The following is a 19,045-nucleotide window of genomic DNA, read 5'->3' on the forward strand; positions in this document are numbered from 1 at the left end:
TGTATTTAGAACCCCGTGTTATTTACAGCCACCATTGGGGGCAGCATATTTACCCTATTGACTCCAGTTTATGCAAAAGTGTTCACCCCCCTTGACTTTTTTTGTATTTTGGTGCCTCACAACCTGGAATTAACATGGATTGTTTGATGATTTGCATAATTTAATTTACAGATCATGCCCACAACTTTGAAGATTATTATTATTTTTTGTGAAGCAAACAACAAATAGCACAAAATAACAGAGAAAGTAAATGTGCATAACTATTCACCCCCCTAAAGTCAATACTTTGTAGAGCCACCTTTTGCGGCAATCACAGCTCCAAGTCGCTTTGGATAAGTCTCTATGAGCTTGCCACTTCCTACTACTGGGATTTTTGCCCATTCCTCCTTGCAAAACTGCTCCAGCTCCATCAAGTTGGATGTTTGCGCTTGTGAACAGCAATCTTTAAGTCTAAACACAGATTTTCTATTGGATTGAGATCTGGGCTTTGACTAGGCCATTCCAACATATTTACATGTTTCCCCCTAAACCACTCAAGTGTTGCTTTAGCAGTGTGTTTGGGGTCATTGTCCTGCTGGAAGGTGAACCTCCGCCCTAGCCTCAAATCACGTATGGAGTGGTACAGGTTTAGCTCAAGAATATCCCTGGATTTAGCACCATCCATCTTTTTCTCAACTCTGACCAGTTTCCCAGTCTTGGCTGCTGAAAAACATCCCCACAGCATGATGCTGCCACCACCATGTTTCACTGTGGGGATGGTGTTCTTTGGGTGATGTGATGTGTTGGGTTTGCGCCAGACATAGTGTTTTCTTTGATGGCTGAAAAGTTCAATTTTAGTCTCATCAGACCAGAGCACCTTCCTCCACACATTTTGGGAGTCTCCCACATGCCTTTTCGCAAACTCACAACGTGCCTTTTTTTTTTTTTTTAGATGAAAGTAATGGCTTTCTTCTGGCCACTCTGCCATAAAGCCCAACTCTATGGAGCGTACGGCTTATTGTCATCCTATGTACAGATACTCCAGTCTCTGCTGTGGAACTCTGCAGCTCCTCCAGGGTTAGGTCTCTATGCTGCCTCTCTGATTAATGCCCTCCTTGCCCGCTCCATAAGTTTTGGTGGGCAGCTGTCTCTTGGCAGGTTTGCTGTTGTGCCATGTTCTTTCCGTTTGGTTATGATAGATTTGATGGTGCTCCTGGGGATCATCAAAGATTTGGATATTTTTTATAACCTAACCCTGACTTATACTTCTCAACAACATTGTCCCTTACTTGTTTGGAGAGTTCCTTGGTCTTCATGGCAGTGTTTGGTTAGTGATGCCTCTTGCTGAGGTGTTGCAGCCTCTGGGGCCTTTCAAAAAAGGTGTGTATATGTAATGACAGATCATGTGACACTTAGATTGCACACAGGTGGACATCATTTCACTAATTATGTGACTTCTGAAGGTAGTTGGTTGCACCATAGCTTTTTATGGGCTTCCTAACAAAGGGGGTGAATACATGCGCACATGCCAATTTTCAGTTTTCTATTTCTAAACAATAGTTTTATTTATATATTTTTCTCATTTCACTGTAACCAACTTAGGCTACATGCACACGGTCGTTGGGCGGCCGTGTGCACCACGCATCACAGATGCGGACCCATTCACTTGAATGGGTCCGCAATTCCAGAGATGCGGAACAGAGTCACGGAACAGAACACCGGAAGCACTACGGAGTGCTTCCGTAGTGTTTCTTTCCGTTGTTCCGTACCGCAAATAAATGTGACATGTCATATTTTTTTGCGGTGCAGACAGACCACGGACCCATTCAAGTTGTATTATTCGAATTTGTGATCTCCATTCATTATTTTTTTTCAATGCAAAATATCGGCAATATAATTTTTTCGCGTATAAGAATTCTCTGGGAATAAATATGTAACTGAATCAACATCTGGTAATTATACCTAGCATGGGGTCAGAGGTCATTATACATTATATCAGCCAAGCTTGAATAGAGGTGGGGGGGGGGGGGGTAGACATCTATTGTGTGCCACATACAATGCTGTCTTGACACCTTTTTCTGGGAAGTCTTTATCACCTACTGACTCCAATTAGGATAATGAAATCAACACCTTTGACCCCATGCTGGGTATAATTACCAGATGTTGATTCAGTTACATATTTATTCCCAGAGAATTCTTGTACAGTCACTCAGAATTGAGAAAGCTCGTTGGAAGAACGAGTGAAACATTTTCAAGACATCTACAGTACGTCCAGTTGCCTTGATTTACTCTTTACAGATACATTTTGCGGAAGTGTGAATGGAAAAGATATCCCTCAAAATGAAAATAAATTAAATTATTAAAGTGAAGCAAAAAGCATAGATGTGGTAGGCAATATTAAGTGCTCGGCGGCACTAAATCAGGTGCTCGGCGGCACCAAATCAGAAACCATATGTCCTACCACAATCCGGGGGGTTCCAGTACACATCGATGAATCCAGGAGGGAAAGCAAAAAAACATCTATCCTGGGCTAGATGATGATGTCGTATTGAAGGACAGGGTGGGCAAAGAACTGTCCCTGATATTGCCCTACAGGGGGGTGCTATTCTGGCCCTGATAGCCTAACCACAGACCACCCGCCCTGATAAGAGCGACCCCGTCCGGACCCTCACCCTATATAAAAATGGCCCTAGTAAGCCCCTAGGCCCCTGACTTCCAGGTGATCACTATATAGATCTATGTGTTTTTGACTCATTATAAAAGTATATTATAAGTATATCGCACCCCTCTGTGTATCACACCTATCGATAGCACACCTATACCAGTCCTTAAAATGAGTTTTGTGGACCTATTAGCTAGTGTTTGGTGTCCTAATAGCCTGTCCCTGTTCCACACAGTAATCTCTCCCTACACTGGCAAAACACTGAATGTAAAATGGCGGCCAGATCAGGTTTATTTATAAGGTAGGGGGTATGTCCATGTGCTGAAACGTCTCGATTGGCTGTCCTGTACCACCTGATGGATGTGTCATGGGTCAAAGAAACGACCGCCGGGCGAACCGCAAGGCCATCTCTATTTGTCAGTGTTAAACCTCATCTGCCATTTCTCTGCCCAAGCATCCAATCTATCCAGATCCCTCTGTAGTAGTATACTGTCCTCTTCCGTGTAAATTACTTTACACAGTTTACAGGGAGTGCAGAATTATTAGGCAAGTTGTATTTTTGAGGATTAATTTTATTATTGAACAACAACCATGTTCTCAATGAACCCAAAAAACTCATTAATATCAAAGCTGAATATTTTTGGAAGTAGTTTTTAGTTTGTTTTTAGTTTTAGCTATTTTAGGGGGATATCTGTGTGTGCAGGTGACTATTACTGTGCATAATTATTAGGCAACTTAACAAAAAACAAATATATACCCATTTCAATTATTTATTTTTACCAGTGAAACCAATATAACATCTCAACATTCACAAATATACATTTCTGACATTCAAAAACAAAACAAAAACAAATCAGTGACCAATATAGCCACCTTTCTTTGCAAGGACACTCAAAAGCCTGCCATCCTGGATTCTGTCAGTGTTTTGATCTGTTCACCATCAACATTGCGTGCAGCAGCAACCACAGCCTCCCAGACACTGTTCAGAGAGGTGTACTGTTTTCCCTCCTTGTAAATCTCACATTTGATGATGGACCACAGGTTCTCAATGGGGTTCAGATCAGGTGAACAAGGAGGCCATGTCATTAGATTTTCTTCTTTTATACCCTTTCTTGCCAGCCACGTTGTGGAGTACTTGGACGCGTGTGATGGAGCATTGTCCTGCATGAAAATCATGTTTTTCTTACCTTGCAGACTTCTTCCTGTACCACTGCTTGAAGAAGGTGTCTTCCAGAAACTGGCAGTAGGACTGGGAGTTGAGCTTGACTCCATCCTCAACCCAAAAAGGCCCCACAAGCTCATCTTTGATGATACCAGCCCAAACCAGTACTCCACCTCCACCTTGCTGGCGTCTGAGTCGGACTGGAGCTCTCTGCCCTTTACCAATCCAGCCATCTGGCCCATCAAGACTCACTCTCATTTCATCAGTCCATAAAACCTTTGAAAAATCAGTCTTGAGATATTTCTTGGCCCAGTCTTGACGTTTCAGCTTGTGTGTCTTGTTCAGTGGTGGTCGTCTTTCAGCCTTTCTTACCTTGGCCATGTCTCTGAGTATTGCACACCTTGTGCTTTTGGGCACTCCAGTGATGTTGCAGCTCTGAAATATGGCCAAACTGGTGGCAAGTGGCATCTTGGCAGCTGCACGCTTGACTTTTCTCAGTTCTCCCCCCTCATTACTCTGTAAAGGGCCGGAACTTTCAGATTTATACTTTTTACCATTTATATAATTGAAGAACATTTTAAGGTTAGTATTACTCTCTTTGGCAATTAATCTCTCGGTCTCTAGTTTGGCTGCTTTTATTTGTTTTTTACATATTCTATTTTTTTCCTTATAGTTTTTCAGTGCTTCCTCACTACCCTCCTGTTTTAGTAATTTAAATGCTTTCTTTTTGTCATTTATTGCTTTCTTTACAGTTCTATTTATCCACATAGTTTTTTTCTCGTTCCTTAACCTTTTATTCCCATAAGGTATGTACCTCTCACAATTAGATTTTAGGATGCCTTTAAAAATATTCCATTTTGTGGCTGCATTTTTATTTTGAGGACTTTGTCCCAGTTAGTTAGGCCTATGGCCTCTCTTAGGCTACTTTCACACTAGCGTTCGGGGCTCCGCTTGTGAGTTCCGTTTGAAGGCTCTCACAAGCGGACCCGAACGCATCCATACTGCCCTAATGCATTCTGAGTCGATGCGGATCCGCTTAGAATGCATCAGTCTGGCACCGTTTGGCCTCCACTCCGCTCAGCAGGCGGACACCCGAACGCTGCTTGCAGCGTTCGGGTGTCCGCCTGGCCGTGCGGAGGCAAACGGATCCGTCCAGACTTACAATGTAAGTCAATGGGGACGGATCCGTTTGAAGTTGACACAATATGGCTCAATTTCAAACGGATCCGTCCCCCATTGACTTTCAATGTAAAGCCTGGACGGATCCATCTGAGCAACTTTCACACTTAGAATTTTTTCTAAACTGTAATGCAGATGGATCCATTCTGAACGGATCCCATCGTCTGCATTATAGGAGCGGATCCGTCTGTGCAGACACCAGACGGATCTGCTCTGAACGCAAGTGTGAAAGGAGCCTTAGTTGGCTAAATTTAGCTTTTTTGAAGTTTGGTATTTTTTTTCCTCCCTGAAGAAATACTCTTTTGAATGACAATTGGAAGGTTATTATTTTATGGTCGCTATTTCCCAGGTGTCCCCCAACCTGCACATCTGTTATTCTATCAGGTCTATTGGTTAACACTAAGTCCAGTATGGCCGTCCCTCTAGTCAGGTCCTGAACCAGTTGGGAAAGGTAATTGTCTTTGGTTATTGCCAAGAACCTGTTTCCTTTATGAGATATACAAGTTTCAGTTTCCAAGTCTTCCCATCCTATAACGTAATTACTCCCCCCCCCCCCCCCAGTCTCTAGTTTAAACACTCCTCCAACCTTCTAGCCATATTTTCCCCAATACAGCTGCCCCTTCCCCATTGAGGTGCAGTCCATCCCTAGAGAAGTCGGTCCAGTTCTCCAGGAACCCAAACCCCTCCTTCCTACTACAGTTCTTGAGCCACTTGTTAACCTCCCTAATCTCCCGCTGCCTTTCTTGTGTGGCTCGTGGTACCGGTAGTATTTCGGAAAAAACTACCTTTGAGGTCCTTGCCCTAAGCTTGTGACCTAAATCCCTAAAATAATTTTTAAGGACGGTCTATCTATCTCTAACTTTGTAATTGGTTCTGATATGGACCATGACCGCTGGATCTTCTCCAGCCCCTCACAGTTATCTATCAACCTGATCTGCGATGCGCCAGGAAGACAACACACCATTCGACAATCCCAGTCTTTGTGACAGATTGCCCTATCTGTACCCCTAATAATTGAGTCTCCCACTACCAGCACCTGTCTGGCCTGCCCTGCTCTCCTGGTCCCCTGCTTACTGGAGCTGACATTTCACTGACTGGCAGAGAAAGTGTCCGGCTGCACTAGTTGTCTCCCTGAACCGACATCCCCCTCATCTGCCAACCATGCAAACTTGTTGGGGTGTGTCACACCAGGGCTAGCCTCCCTGACACTCTTCCCTCTATCCCGCTTTCTAACTGTTACCCAGCTAGCTACCTCACTTTCCTGAGCCCCCTCGCTACCCTCCTCCCCCACATCTACCCCATAGAGTGTTGAAATTCGCCCGTTTAGATACTCGATGTGCGATTCCAAACGGGCAATTTGCTCACATTTTGAACAAAGATATACACCCTTGAACGGCTGTTCCAGGACTGCATACATTAGATAAGACGTGCACTGGACTGCGCTGTCAATAATGGAACACATACTAAATGGGGATTATGCAAGGAAAGAGAAAAATACAATATAGTGCAGTGATAAGAATCTTACGTCATGTAATCTAAAGTCACACACAATACAAACACACACTTGCTAACAAACACGCGAACACTCACAAACTTGCGTTGTTTATCAGCTTGTATAAGTGCAGCTTATACAAGGGGGTAAGGCCCCTTTCACACGAGCGAGTATTCCGCGCGGGTGCGATGCGTGCGTTGAACGCATTGCACCCGCACTGAATCCGGACCCATTCATTTCTATGGGGCTGTTCACATGAGCGGTGATTTTCATGCATCACTTATGCGTTGCGTGAAAATCGCAGCATGCTCCTCTTTGTGCGTTGCGGTGCGATAATCCACCAACGCAGGCCCCATAGAAGTGAATGGGGTTGCATGAAAATCGCAAGCACCCGCAAGCAAGTGCGGATGCGGTGCGATTTTCACGCATGGGTTCTAGGTGACAGTCTATTCACTGTATTATTTTCCCTTATAGCATGGTTATAAGGGAAAATAATAGCATTCTGACTACAGAATGCATAGTATAATAGTGCTGGAAGGGTTAAAAAATAAAAAAGTTAACTCACCTTAATCCACTTGCTCGCGTAGTTCCCGGTCTGTTCTTTGCTAGCTGTGGGCTAAAGGACCTGTGGTGACGTCAGATCACATGCTCCATCACCATGGTGATGGACCATGTGATTGGAGCATGTGATCTGACGTCACCACAGGTCATTCAGCCCACAGCTAGCAAAGAACAGACCGGGAACTACGCGATCAAGTGGATTAAGGTGAGTTAACTTTTTTATTTTTTTAACCCTTCCAGCACTATTATACTATGCATTCTGTAGTCAGAATGCTATTATTTTCCCTTATAACCCATGTTATGAGGGAAAATAATACAATCTTCAGAACATCAATCCCAAGCCCGAACTTCTGTGAAGAAGTTCGGGTTTGGGTACCAAACATGCGCGATTTTTCTCACGCGAGTGCAAAACGCATTACAATGTTTTGCACTCGCGCGGAAAAATCGCGCATTTTCCTGCAACGCACCCGCCTCTTATCCGGGCAAAAAACATGACGCCCGTGTGAAAGAGGTCTAAGCTAAACTAACTCTAAACTAAATACCTCCCTCCTTGCAGCAAGTGGGACACGCCCACCACACCACAGAGGGGGTGGTAGAATGGAAGGGAAAGCTCCATTCTCTGGGCCTGTAGCTCTGCCATTTATGCTGCCACCTACTGGTGAACCAGGCACATTACATGATAACATAAACATTTACATGGAAAAAGATATGCACATTATATAGGACCTGGAAATAAATACACAGAATGACATTAGGTTAACCATAGGAAATAGTAGTGAGGTGCAGAACTGGTAATGCCACTCTGAGTCATTACATTTCCAGATAGTTGTTTGGGGCTTGTTTTTTGCTGAACAAGTTATACTTTCCAATGTCACCATTTTGTATTGAATACAATGCCCTGGGAGCCTAAAAAAATCTAAATTGGGTGAAATTGTGTTTCTTTGACGTGATCGACATGACAATGGCATCCACCAGAGCAGTGAACATGTGTAGCCGCAATTCTGCTGTCATTTTATTTGTTTCATTTTTATGGTGTTGTGGTAGAACTTGACCTGTTATATTCTGCGGGTCAGTGCGATTGCAACAATGGCACATCTATATAGTTTTCTTGTGTTTTAATACTTAAAAACATGTAAACTTTGGAAAGAATTATAGGGAACCTGACATCACTATAATTCTTCCCCAACCGCCTGCAGTACCTCACAGCTGTAGTCTTCATGTCTCCAACAGTGTCTTCTGACTGTTTCATCCATTGGAAAATTTAGAAAAAAACAAACAAAACTATATTCATCCCAGTTGGCTTATGGAAATTGACTGCTTGAAGATTGGGCCACCATGCAGACGCTGAAAATGAAACAGAAGAGCGCATGTGCGGGACCTCAGGCGCATCCCGCTTGAAGAAAATAAGCACTGCAATGGGTGTTCATAGGAACTACTACTTGGCAGCCTTGGATTTTTCAGAGGGACCAAGGCTACCACAAGGAATGAACGACTCTCCTGATTGCCATGCGGGGGAGCTGTTAGGACCATTATTGACAATCGCGAACATTGCCTCTGGGTGTCTGGTGTTTAAAACAGAAGAAACCTGGCATCTATGGCACCCCCCACGGTGCTCAGGAGTGGCCCCATTTTAAAAGGACGGACCTTTTTCATGAAGTGTTAAAAATGGCCATCTTGAATTGTATACAGGCTGTTGGGTCATGAAAATGAACAAAATGTGTTTTTGAATACAACCCTAGACTGCCATTGTTCGTGTGAATGAGGCCTTATGTCTTACGCTCTGGTGTCCAATATGCTGCGGACCATACAGGACTTCTGTTATCTAAACTATCTATCTAAGAGGAACACTGACCATGTTGCCCACAGCAATCATTCAAAATGCTCTGGAAAATGATATCTGTGATGCCATGACTGAAACAGAGTTCCTGCCATAGAATAGATGGTAATGGAGCGACCAAAAAATAGATTAAAAAGAGATCAAAAAGTGTTATGCACCCCAAAAAAGATACCAATGAAAACTACAAGTCATCCCACAAAAATCAAGCCCTCGTAGAGCTTGTAGAATGAGAAATAAAGTTATGGGTCTTAGGATGTAGCAAGGCAGAAAAAACTTTATTTTTGCGTGAGGTTTTGTGTAAAATTGTTGTGTGGTATTGATCAGAGAGAGTTTTTAGGTTATTTTTGCATGATAGGTCATCAATATTAATTCCTGGATAACAGTTTTTCTGGTAATACAGTATTGATGACCTGAGGTCCATCACCACTGATCATCTGTTTGAAGCTGCAGTGCTTCGGTGAGTGCTGCAGCATCCACACTGCACCTTACATTGTATTATGGCTATCGGTTTTACTGATATTATTGGCTGATACCAAAGTTATCGGTATCAGCATCTATTTTTCCGATATGCCGATAACAAATGGGGAACAAGGATCGTGCTGCCAGCCTGATCCGTGTTCCCTCAGCAGCACAGGGGAGAAGGAAGCAGTGTCTCCCTCCCCCCTGTGCCGCTGCTGCCGCTGCCACCAATGAAATGAGAGAGGAGAAGAGGAGGAGACGGGGCTGTGGTCACTGCGCCACCAATGATGTTAACTCACTCACTCATTCACTCAAATTCAACAGGAGGCGGGAGCTGGCTGCAGAATCACATAGCCGCACCCGACCTCTATGACAAGTAGCTGCCATCCGTGGCAGTTAACCCCTGCCACGCCTGAGGGGTTAACTGCCAGCGATCGCAGCTACCGCTCATAGAGGTCGGGTGTGGCTAAATGATTCTGTAGCCAGCTCCCGCCTCCTGTATATGAATTAATGGACGAGTTATCTTCATTAGTGGCACAGTGCACCCCCCCCACCCAACCCCAGTATTAAAAACATTGGTGGCGCAGTGCGCCCTCCCACCCAAGCCCCCCAGTATTAATTATTGGTGGCAGTGGCCACAGGGTCCCCTCTTCCTCATTGGTGGCATTGGCAGCTTCTGATCGGGGCCCCAGCAGTGTAAGCCTCGGGCTCCGATTTTTACCATGGCGGCCAGGACGCTACTGAAGCCCTGCCTGCCGTAGTCAGCTCCCTGCTGCTGTGTGCATAAAAAACAGAGCAGCAGGGAGAGTGTAAAGTCCTATTCACCCTAATAGAGCTCTATTAGGGTGAATAGGACAAGGGTTCTAGCCCCTAAGGGGGCTAAAAGTTAGTAAAAAAAAAAAAAAAAACACCAAAATATTAAGTATAAATAAAAAGAAAGAGATTTTTTTTTTTTTAAAGCTACACGTTCATAATAAACATGTTCATTTTCAGCAGATTTGTGCAAGAATTTTTTATTTTTTTTCAAAAATGAAAATGTACAGAATATCGGTATAAATTATCGGCTATCGGCCTGAACGTTCACAGATTATCAGTATCGGCTCTTAACAAAATCAATATTGGTCGATCCCTAGTAGCTATGCTTAATATTGCAGCCCAGACCCATTTGCTGGGCTATGTGACTGATAAATGTGTAAATGTGACATTACTGGCTTAGGAAGAGGCCACTGGGCTCTCTGGAGCACCTCTGCCTCTTTAGACAACTGATCAGCTGGGGTGCCCGGAGTAGGACCCCTACCGATCTGATATTCATGACCTATCCTGAATATAACCCATAAGTATTTTACCACTGGAAAACCCCTTTAACTACTGTCTAAACTGAGTTCACCATTTTTCTGATCAGTACTGTAAAGGTGATCTCTTGTTGGGGATTAGCTTTGTTTTATCATTGGCAACGTTGCTGGAATTGCTGGATGGAGCTCAATGTATTGCCATCTAAAAGTCATCCTTACGTTACTGAAAACGTTTTGGGGAAACTGTCCATGAAATAGACTTTACATATTTACCTTAATCTTTGCTATGTTAATTACTATTATACCATTACTGAACCGGTTCCTCTTGTTTCACAGTGATATTCGGAGAGGATGTTGCCTTTGGAGGGGTCTTCAGATGTACTGTTGGACTGCGAGATAAATATGGTAAGACAATTTACTTGTGGCTTTACATGGTTTTGTACAAATAGGCTAAGACTGCTTTCACATTAGCGTTTTTTACTGATCCGTCAGGGATCTGCAAAAACGATTCTGTTACAATAATACAACCGCATGCATCTGTCATGAACGGATCCGGTTATAGCCATGACGGATCCATCATGAACTCCATTGAAAGTCAATTGGGGAAGGATCCGTCTACTATTGTGTCAGAGAAAACGGATCCGTCCCCGTTGACTTACATTGTGTGTCAGGACTGATCCATCTTGCTCCACACCACATCGCGGACAGAAAAACGCTGCTCGCAGCGTTATTCTGTCCACAATGGGAGCGCAACCAAACGGAACGGAATGCATTCTGGTTCATTCCGTTTTGTTCAGTTCAGTTTTGTCCCCATTGACAATGAACGGGGACAAAAACTGAAGAGTTTTCTTCCGCTATTGAGATCCTATGACGGATCTCAATAGCAGAATGGAAAACGCTAATGTGAAAGTAGCCTGAGAATAATTTAACATAATTTTATTAACAAACCAGTAAGGGTCCATTCACACATCCGCAAGTGTTTTGCGGTCCGCAAATTGCGGATCCGCAAAACACAGCCACCGGCCACGTGCGTTCCGCATTATTCTATAATATAAATGCCTTTTCTTGACCGTGTTTGCGGACAAGAATAGGACATGTTCTATTGGGCCGCGGAATTGAAGTGCGGGTGCCGGTGAACTGAGCACTGTGTGCTGTCCGCATCTTTTCCGGCCCCATTGGAAATGATACATATTATGGCATGATACAGGAGAAAACTATCACCTTTTTTTGACCTTTGGATCAACCAAACCGCAAATGGTGATATTGACACACTTGTATACCATAAAAGCACAGCAACACATGGTCTACTGCAATGGACTAGTTGCCACCCGATGCCCATAAGAGGGTAACCCAGGGGACAGTACCTTCGATTGAGGCATAACTGCAACATAGTAGATGAGTTTAGTGCTAGGGCCTGTGAGCTGAGGAAAAGATTCAGGCAGATTGGCCTTCCCGATAAGGTTTTGAAGGATGTCTCTAAGGCCTCATGCACACGGCCAGTGTTTTGATCCGCATCCGAGCCGCAGTTTTGGCGGCTCGGATGCGGACCCATGCTTTTCAATGGGGCCGCAAAAGATGCGGACAGCACTCCGTGTGCTGTCCGCATCCGTTGCTCCGTTCCATGGTTCACAAAAAAATATAGCCTGTCCTATTCTTGTCCGCGTTTTGTGGACAAGAATAGGCAGTTATATCAATGGCTGTCTGTGCCGTTCCGCAAATTGCAAAACACACACGGACGCCATCCGTGTTTTGTGGATCCGCAAGGCCTGTGGGTAAGGAATAAATAAGCAGTTTTTAATGATAGACTCTTTTTGCTTAGAAATCATGAGAAGCGACAATGGAGCAGACTCGTGTAATAGGCTCTTTCGATTCTAAACATGAGGGGGTGCGTAGAATCTTCAGGACCTATTGGAGCATTCTAAAGGCTAAGGATATTTGGGACTGTCTTACGGATTACCCTGCAATTACATTCAGGGGGTGCAGGAATCTTAGAGGCCATCTGGTGCATAGTTTCCTGTTCCCCACTCCAAGGGTGAAAAGCTGGCTGGAACAGACGCGCAAAGATACTCTTAGGCTACTTAGTTGTTGTTTTCCGGTAACGAGATACGTCAGAGGATCTCAATACCGGAAATGTTTTTTTTTTTAAATAGTCCTTATGCATTCTGAATGCAAAGAGATCTGTACAGGATGCATCAGGACGTCTTCTGTTTCGTCTGCATTCTGTCACCTATTGAATTTCAATGTATATAGTGTTGGATCTGTTTTTTTTCTGTTTTGATTTCTCACAACCGCATCCTGATGTGCAAAATCAAATTGGATCCGTTTATTTCAGTATTGAGATCCTCTGCCGGACCTCAATACTGGAATTGACAACACAAGTGTGAGAGTGGCCTTAAATGTGGTCATTGTACTGCATGCAATTTTATACAGCTGGGTGTCTCATCTATGTATTCAATGCAATGAAGAACTTACCACATCAGGGATTTCATCAGTTGTTCATATACCTGATGACATGTTCATGTTCTGCCAAATAAGTGGGGAAAACTATCAGGCAGCTCCAAAAAAGACTAGATGAACATGTCTGATATTGAAAATGAAAGTGATACACCAATTGCAAACCACATTTGGGCTGCACATCAGGGAGATGAGAGTAACATCAAATTTCAAGCTATTGAATGTATTGGTGATTGGGATAATCTTGTGCCGAGAAAGGAATCCAAATGCATCTTCGAACTGGGCATGCTTAAAGGCTTATGTACACCTTTGGGGGCATTTTTTGTTCTATTGCATTGTAGTCATTTTAAGCTAAAAATCATTTTTTACTTGGTTTTTATTAAAAATTGTGAGCACCTTTTCTCTGTACAGCCATGAGATTCTCTAGTAGCATGCCATGTTCACTGCCGTCAGGCAGCTTAATTGACAGCTCCTTGTCTCTGATCTGACCTCCTAAACTCCATTCTTATGTTACTGATAAGAATGTGGCTTAAATGTTCTTTTCATTTTTTATTTTTTTTAGTTTAGATAAATACCTTTTACTTGTGGGGTACCCTACCTGTTTTTTTTTTTGTTTTTTTTTTAAATATCGCTCCTACGCCCCGCTGTGCCCCCCTATGTTAATACTGGGCATTGGTACAGGGGGGAGGAGACGCCCGGGTTTCTCAATTGGCTTCTCCTTCTCCTTGGCTGTGTTGCGATCCAATCACAGCGGTAAGCTTTTTTTTTTTTTCTCCCTGGCTGTGACGCTCTCCACTGTGATTGGATCGCAACACAGCCAGGGAGAAGGAGAATCCTCTTGAGAAACCCTGGGGTCTCCTCCTACCTGTACCGATGCCCAGTATTAACATACTGAGCGAGAAAACTGTAGGGGGGCGCAAGAGCGATATTTGAAAAAAACAGGCAGGGTGGCAGCTAAAAACAAACAGACATGAAAGGTCCTCTTTAAATAAGTGTTTATGACCTTTTAGTAATTTAGAGATAAGGGTTATAAGACACAAAGTAACATAGTTTTAATGCTGCCCCGTGTGCCATGCAGGAGCCCAGCTTTTACCCTGGTTTGTCATAATGGTTTGCTTTGTAAAAGTAATTGAGAACAATTTTTTATGGTGACATTGAGAGTAAATGTGTTTTTCACAAATGTATAAAAATTTAGATATTTTCACTCTTTACTGGAAAAAGACCCCCCCCTAATTTGAAAGCAAGTATGCTTTCTAATGGAGGTTTAATAGCGTGCACAGTCCATGTTACCCTCTGCCAGGCATTATGCACAGTTATACTAGAATAGAGGATCCGTGTTTCTCATAGTCCTTCTGCAACCTACCAGCACGACCTCCTCTCCTCCTCCAGTCTGGCTGTGATCACAGCCGGCCTAATGGTGGAGGGCTTCTTTATCCTTTAAAGGGAATCTATGGGCTCTGAACCCCCCCACCCCCCCAAACCAGGGTACGCGGTGAATAGAGTAAGTGGTGCCAAGTCCAATTATTATCTTCATACTCACTTGCCTTCTGACGCTGTGCTCCAACAAACCAGCAGTACGACGCACTGAGAGGACTCCTCTCTGAGTCCTCTCCATTATGTGTGTGAGCTCAGGAGTCCTCTAAATGCATCTTGCTGCTGCTTTGTGGGAGCACAGAGTCAGAATGCGAGTATGAAGATAAAAATTACATAATTGGACTTGGCACCACTTATACTATACACCTGCTTCCTCTAGTTTGGGGGTGTTTTGGAGCTGACAGATTCACTTTAATGGGAACCTATCATTTCTGATATGCCATTTCAACTGCTTGTAGTCCCTTATTCTGTATTTATGGGGCTCTGGAAGTACGGTAGTCCTTTTTGCTGTTTCCTAACTATTAAATGCGCTGAAAATACACTTTTAATCTTCTTTCTGCTGTGCAATGAGCCCGTTCAAGTCAAGGAAATCATCACCATGATTTTCCTCTTTTGGGTCAAGTTTTCTCCACCCCCGCCTCCTGCAGCTTGGTTGATGTTCCCTCAAGCAGGGTACGTCATCCACAGGTCTCATTAGATCGGACGCTCTTCATTGCTGTACTCTCCTGAGCATGCCTAGTGAGTGTGGTTGTCCCTTCCCAGGCTTCAAGTCTTCACTTCACAGGGGCGCTCCTCTCACGAACATTCATGCGCATCACTGCTACAACTATGAAGACTGTTCATGAGCAGGAGAGTACAGCAACAGAGAGGCCTAGAGTCTACGAAATAATGCTGTCAGTGTAATACAATAGTTTCCAGGTCTTGCAGGGGGACACAGCTTTATAAATCAGTATAAGGGCTCATTTGGACAGCCGTATGAATGAGTCCGCACCCGTTCCGCAATTTTGCGGAACAGGTGCGGACCCACTCATTTCAATGGGGCTTCAAAAGATGTGGACAGCACACCGTGTGCTGTCCGCATCTGTGGTTCCGTTCTGCAGCCCCGCAAAAAAAGATAGACATTTTCTATTATCGTTGCGGCCGATATCCACGTTTTGCAGATCCGCAAAACACTACGGCCGTGTGAATGCGCCCTAATGCTGTGCAATCCTGTCAGAGGAGCAGAGGTCATAACGGGACTTGACACTGACCCACGCTGCGAGTTTATCGCGTTGAACTCGCTCGTGCGTGTTTGGCCTAAGGGAGCAGACCAATGTTTTTTGGGGAGGGGAGCGATCAGATTCAGCAGACACAAAGACTCTCAATGCAGTAATAGGGAATGCTACCCAGCTCTGTTGTAGGGTCACTCCTAGATTGCGGAGGTCCAAAAATGAGAAATCCATTAGTGAAATGATGTATCTGCAGTTTCCTACTGTATAAGCCAGAATTCATCTCTTCTCCACAGCAGTGAACCTATGCTTTATGCATCTGCAGACAGAAATTAATCGTCAGTATACATATTACTGAAGCATTTATGATCTGTGGTTCGAGAAAAATCCATTTTATACAGAGGAGGTTTGTCACTGCTGTGCCTTCATATGGTCACCAGGTGGCGCCCTGACTTTAGTTTCCTAAGAGCTAGAATAGCTACTTTCCAGGTCTACAATGTTCTGTGAATTATCTTCAGATTCAAATGTTTAAGGTTCACTCTGTAATATAAATGAGTCGGGAGATCACATGGAAGAAATAAGTACATAGGCTTGTATCCATTATTGGATATGCAGAGTATATGTTACATATTTGTCCTCATGTTGTTTGCTGATATTGTATTACTGACTTAGGTACACAAGGCATTGTTAGACATGCCGACTACATATTTCTAGCGTTTGGAATCTAAAATGATGAGGCATATCGTGGCACTCCTGGGCAAACCACCAAGTGCCACTTATCACTATGTAACTTCATGGGCCTTGGGCCCCCATGGCCTGGATTTTTCTCGGCACCTGCTGTAGTTATGCAGATTCATTGGAAATGTCTTTCTTTAAAGTGGTTACCGGTACTTGCCTATTGATGGCCTGTCCTCAGGATAGGGGATTGGTGGGGGTCCGGCACCCGGCAGCCCTACTGATCAGCTGGTGCTGGAGACAATACAGCTGATGGAGCTGGAAGCAGAAGACTGTGTGCACTTTGTAGTGGCCCTGCCAGGGTACTGCAGCCAATCTCCAATCCAGGTGAAGGGCAGGTGAGATGGAGTTTGCTAGCACCTTGAAACTACACATTGGACAGAGCCTTCCATTTGCGGTATATTTTCAGACGCCGGCAGATGCCTGAAATAGCTGATCAGTGGGGCGTCTGATCCTCACTAATCAGATATTGATGACCTATCTAGAGGATAGGCCATCAATATCTAGGTCCTGGAAAACTCCATTAATTGTGCCTTGTTTTCTGTAGAATGAGTCCAATCTCCTATCTCAGAGAGGTCCCATTTAGTATATTGAGATGTGTGTTTATTTATGTACATCAGTATGGGATGAATTCCACGTGAAATTGGAATTCTTTAGTTTTATTGTGGCAGACATTCTAATACAAAGTGATGGTGAGAATTGCAGTTCTTACTTCTGACTTTATTTTCCATCAGTTTCCAAGAAACTTAGAGGACCCGTCAGCCACAAACAATCTGCCCGCATCATGTTATAATGCAGGAGCAGCTGAGCAGACTGATATATATAGTTTTATAGGAAAAGATTCAGCAAAACTTCTAATTTTATACATCTGCTTTTTCTGAACTTAAGAACGTCCTGTGTAAAGCTATCAGCGACTGACAGCTATCTCTGTATACACACTTACACAGAGAAGATCCCATTCCGTACAGTATTAGAATGTATTGGCTCAGATGAGCCGAAGTTATTACTTTGCGAAGTCGTGCAAGGCTTCATCTAATAACTTCAGGAATGAATTATTACTGTAAAAAACCTTGGTACCGACCTCTGGTTTGGTTCCTAGTGGTACCTTGGACAATACATTCTAATACTATACGGATCGGGAACTCCGTACAGTATAAGAACAACGTCTTTAGCAAATTAACTTTGGATGTACCATCCTAAGTAGATTTGCTTATCCCTAATTAATAACACTTCTGTGTACAACTGAAGTGACAATATAAATGTCTAAATTACAAGATTTACTTACCGTAATCTTTTCCCATAAAATGATATATAATACATTTTTCTGACTGGTGCACAGCGGAGGTGTTATCAGTGATTGATAGTATTCTCTGTGTAAGTGTGTATACAGATATAGCTGTCAGTCACTGTATAGGGAGAGGTGTTATCAGTGATTGATAGCATTCTGTGTGTAAGTGTGTATACATAGATAGCTGTCAGTCACTGATAGCTGTACACAGGGGAGGTGTTATCAGTGATTGATAGTATTCTCTGTGTAAGTATGTATACAGATATAGCTGTCAGTCACTGTATAGGGAGAGGTGTTATCAGTGATTGATAGCATTCTGTGTGTAAGTGTGTATACATAGATAGCTGCCAGTCACTGATAGCTGTACACAGGAGAGGTGTTATCAGTGATTGATAGCATTCTCTGTGTAAGTGTGTATACAGATATAGCTGTCAGTCACTGTATAGGGAGAGGTGTTATCAGTGATTGATAGCATTCTGTGTGTAAGTGTTGGTATACATAGATAGCTGTCAGTCACTGATAGCTGTACACAGCGGAGGTGTTATCAGTGATTGATAGTATTCTCTGTGTAAGTATGTATACAGATATAGCTGTCAGTCACTGTATAGGGAGAGGTGTTATCAGTGATTGATAGCATTCTGTGTGTAAGTGTGTATACATAGATAGCTGCCAGTCACTGATAGCTGTACACAGGAGAGGTGTTATCAGTGATTGATAGCATTCTCTGTGTAAGTGTGTATACAGATATAGCTGTCAGTCACTGTATAGGGAGAGGTGTTATCAGTGATTGATAGCATTCTGTGTGTAAGTGTTGGTATACATAGATAGCTGTCAGTCACTGATAGCTGTACACAGGAGAGGTGTTATCAGTGATTGATAGTATTCTTTGTGTAAGTATGTATTCAGATATAGCTGTCAGTCACTGACAGTGGTACACAGGAGAGGTGTTATCAGTGATTGATAGTATTCTCTGTGTAAGTGTGTATACAGAGATAGCTGTCAGTCACTGTATAGGGGGAGGTGTTATCAGTGACTGATAGCATTCTCTGTGTAAGTGTGTATACATAGATAGCTGTCAGTCACTGATAGCTGTACATGGGGAGGTGTTATCAGTGACTGATAGCATTCTCTGTGTAACTGTGTATACATAGATAGCTGTCAGTCACTGATAGCTGTACACAGGAGAGGTGTTATCAGTGATTGATAGGATTCTCTGTGTAAGTATCTTTACAAATATAGCTGTCAGTCACTGTATAGGGGGAGGTGTTATCAGTGACTGATAGCATTCTCTGTGTAAGTGTGTATACATAGATAGCTGTCAGTCACTGATAGCTGTAGACAGGAGAGGTGTTATCAGTAATTG

At 43.4% G+C, this 19,045-nt stretch overlaps 1 protein-coding gene across 1 annotated transcript in view; it reads left to right on the forward strand.

Moving 5' to 3' along the window:
* Window positions 1-19,045, forward strand: part of BCKDHB (branched chain keto acid dehydrogenase E1 subunit beta) — a 198,222-nt gene that overhangs the window by 10,841 nt on the left and 168,336 nt on the right. Inside the window, exon 3 of the mRNA XM_044290010.1 lies at window positions 10,960-11,028. Within this exon, the coding sequence (XP_044145945.1) occupies window positions 10,960-11,028 (69 nt within the window). The remainder of the gene's footprint in view (window positions 1-10,959; window positions 11,029-19,045) is intronic.

This window comes from Bufo gargarizans, chromosome 4 (assembly GCF_014858855.1).
Source record: "Bufo gargarizans isolate SCDJY-AF-19 chromosome 4, ASM1485885v1, whole genome shotgun sequence".
NCBI lineage: Eukaryota > Metazoa > Chordata > Amphibia > Anura > Bufonidae > Bufo > Bufo gargarizans.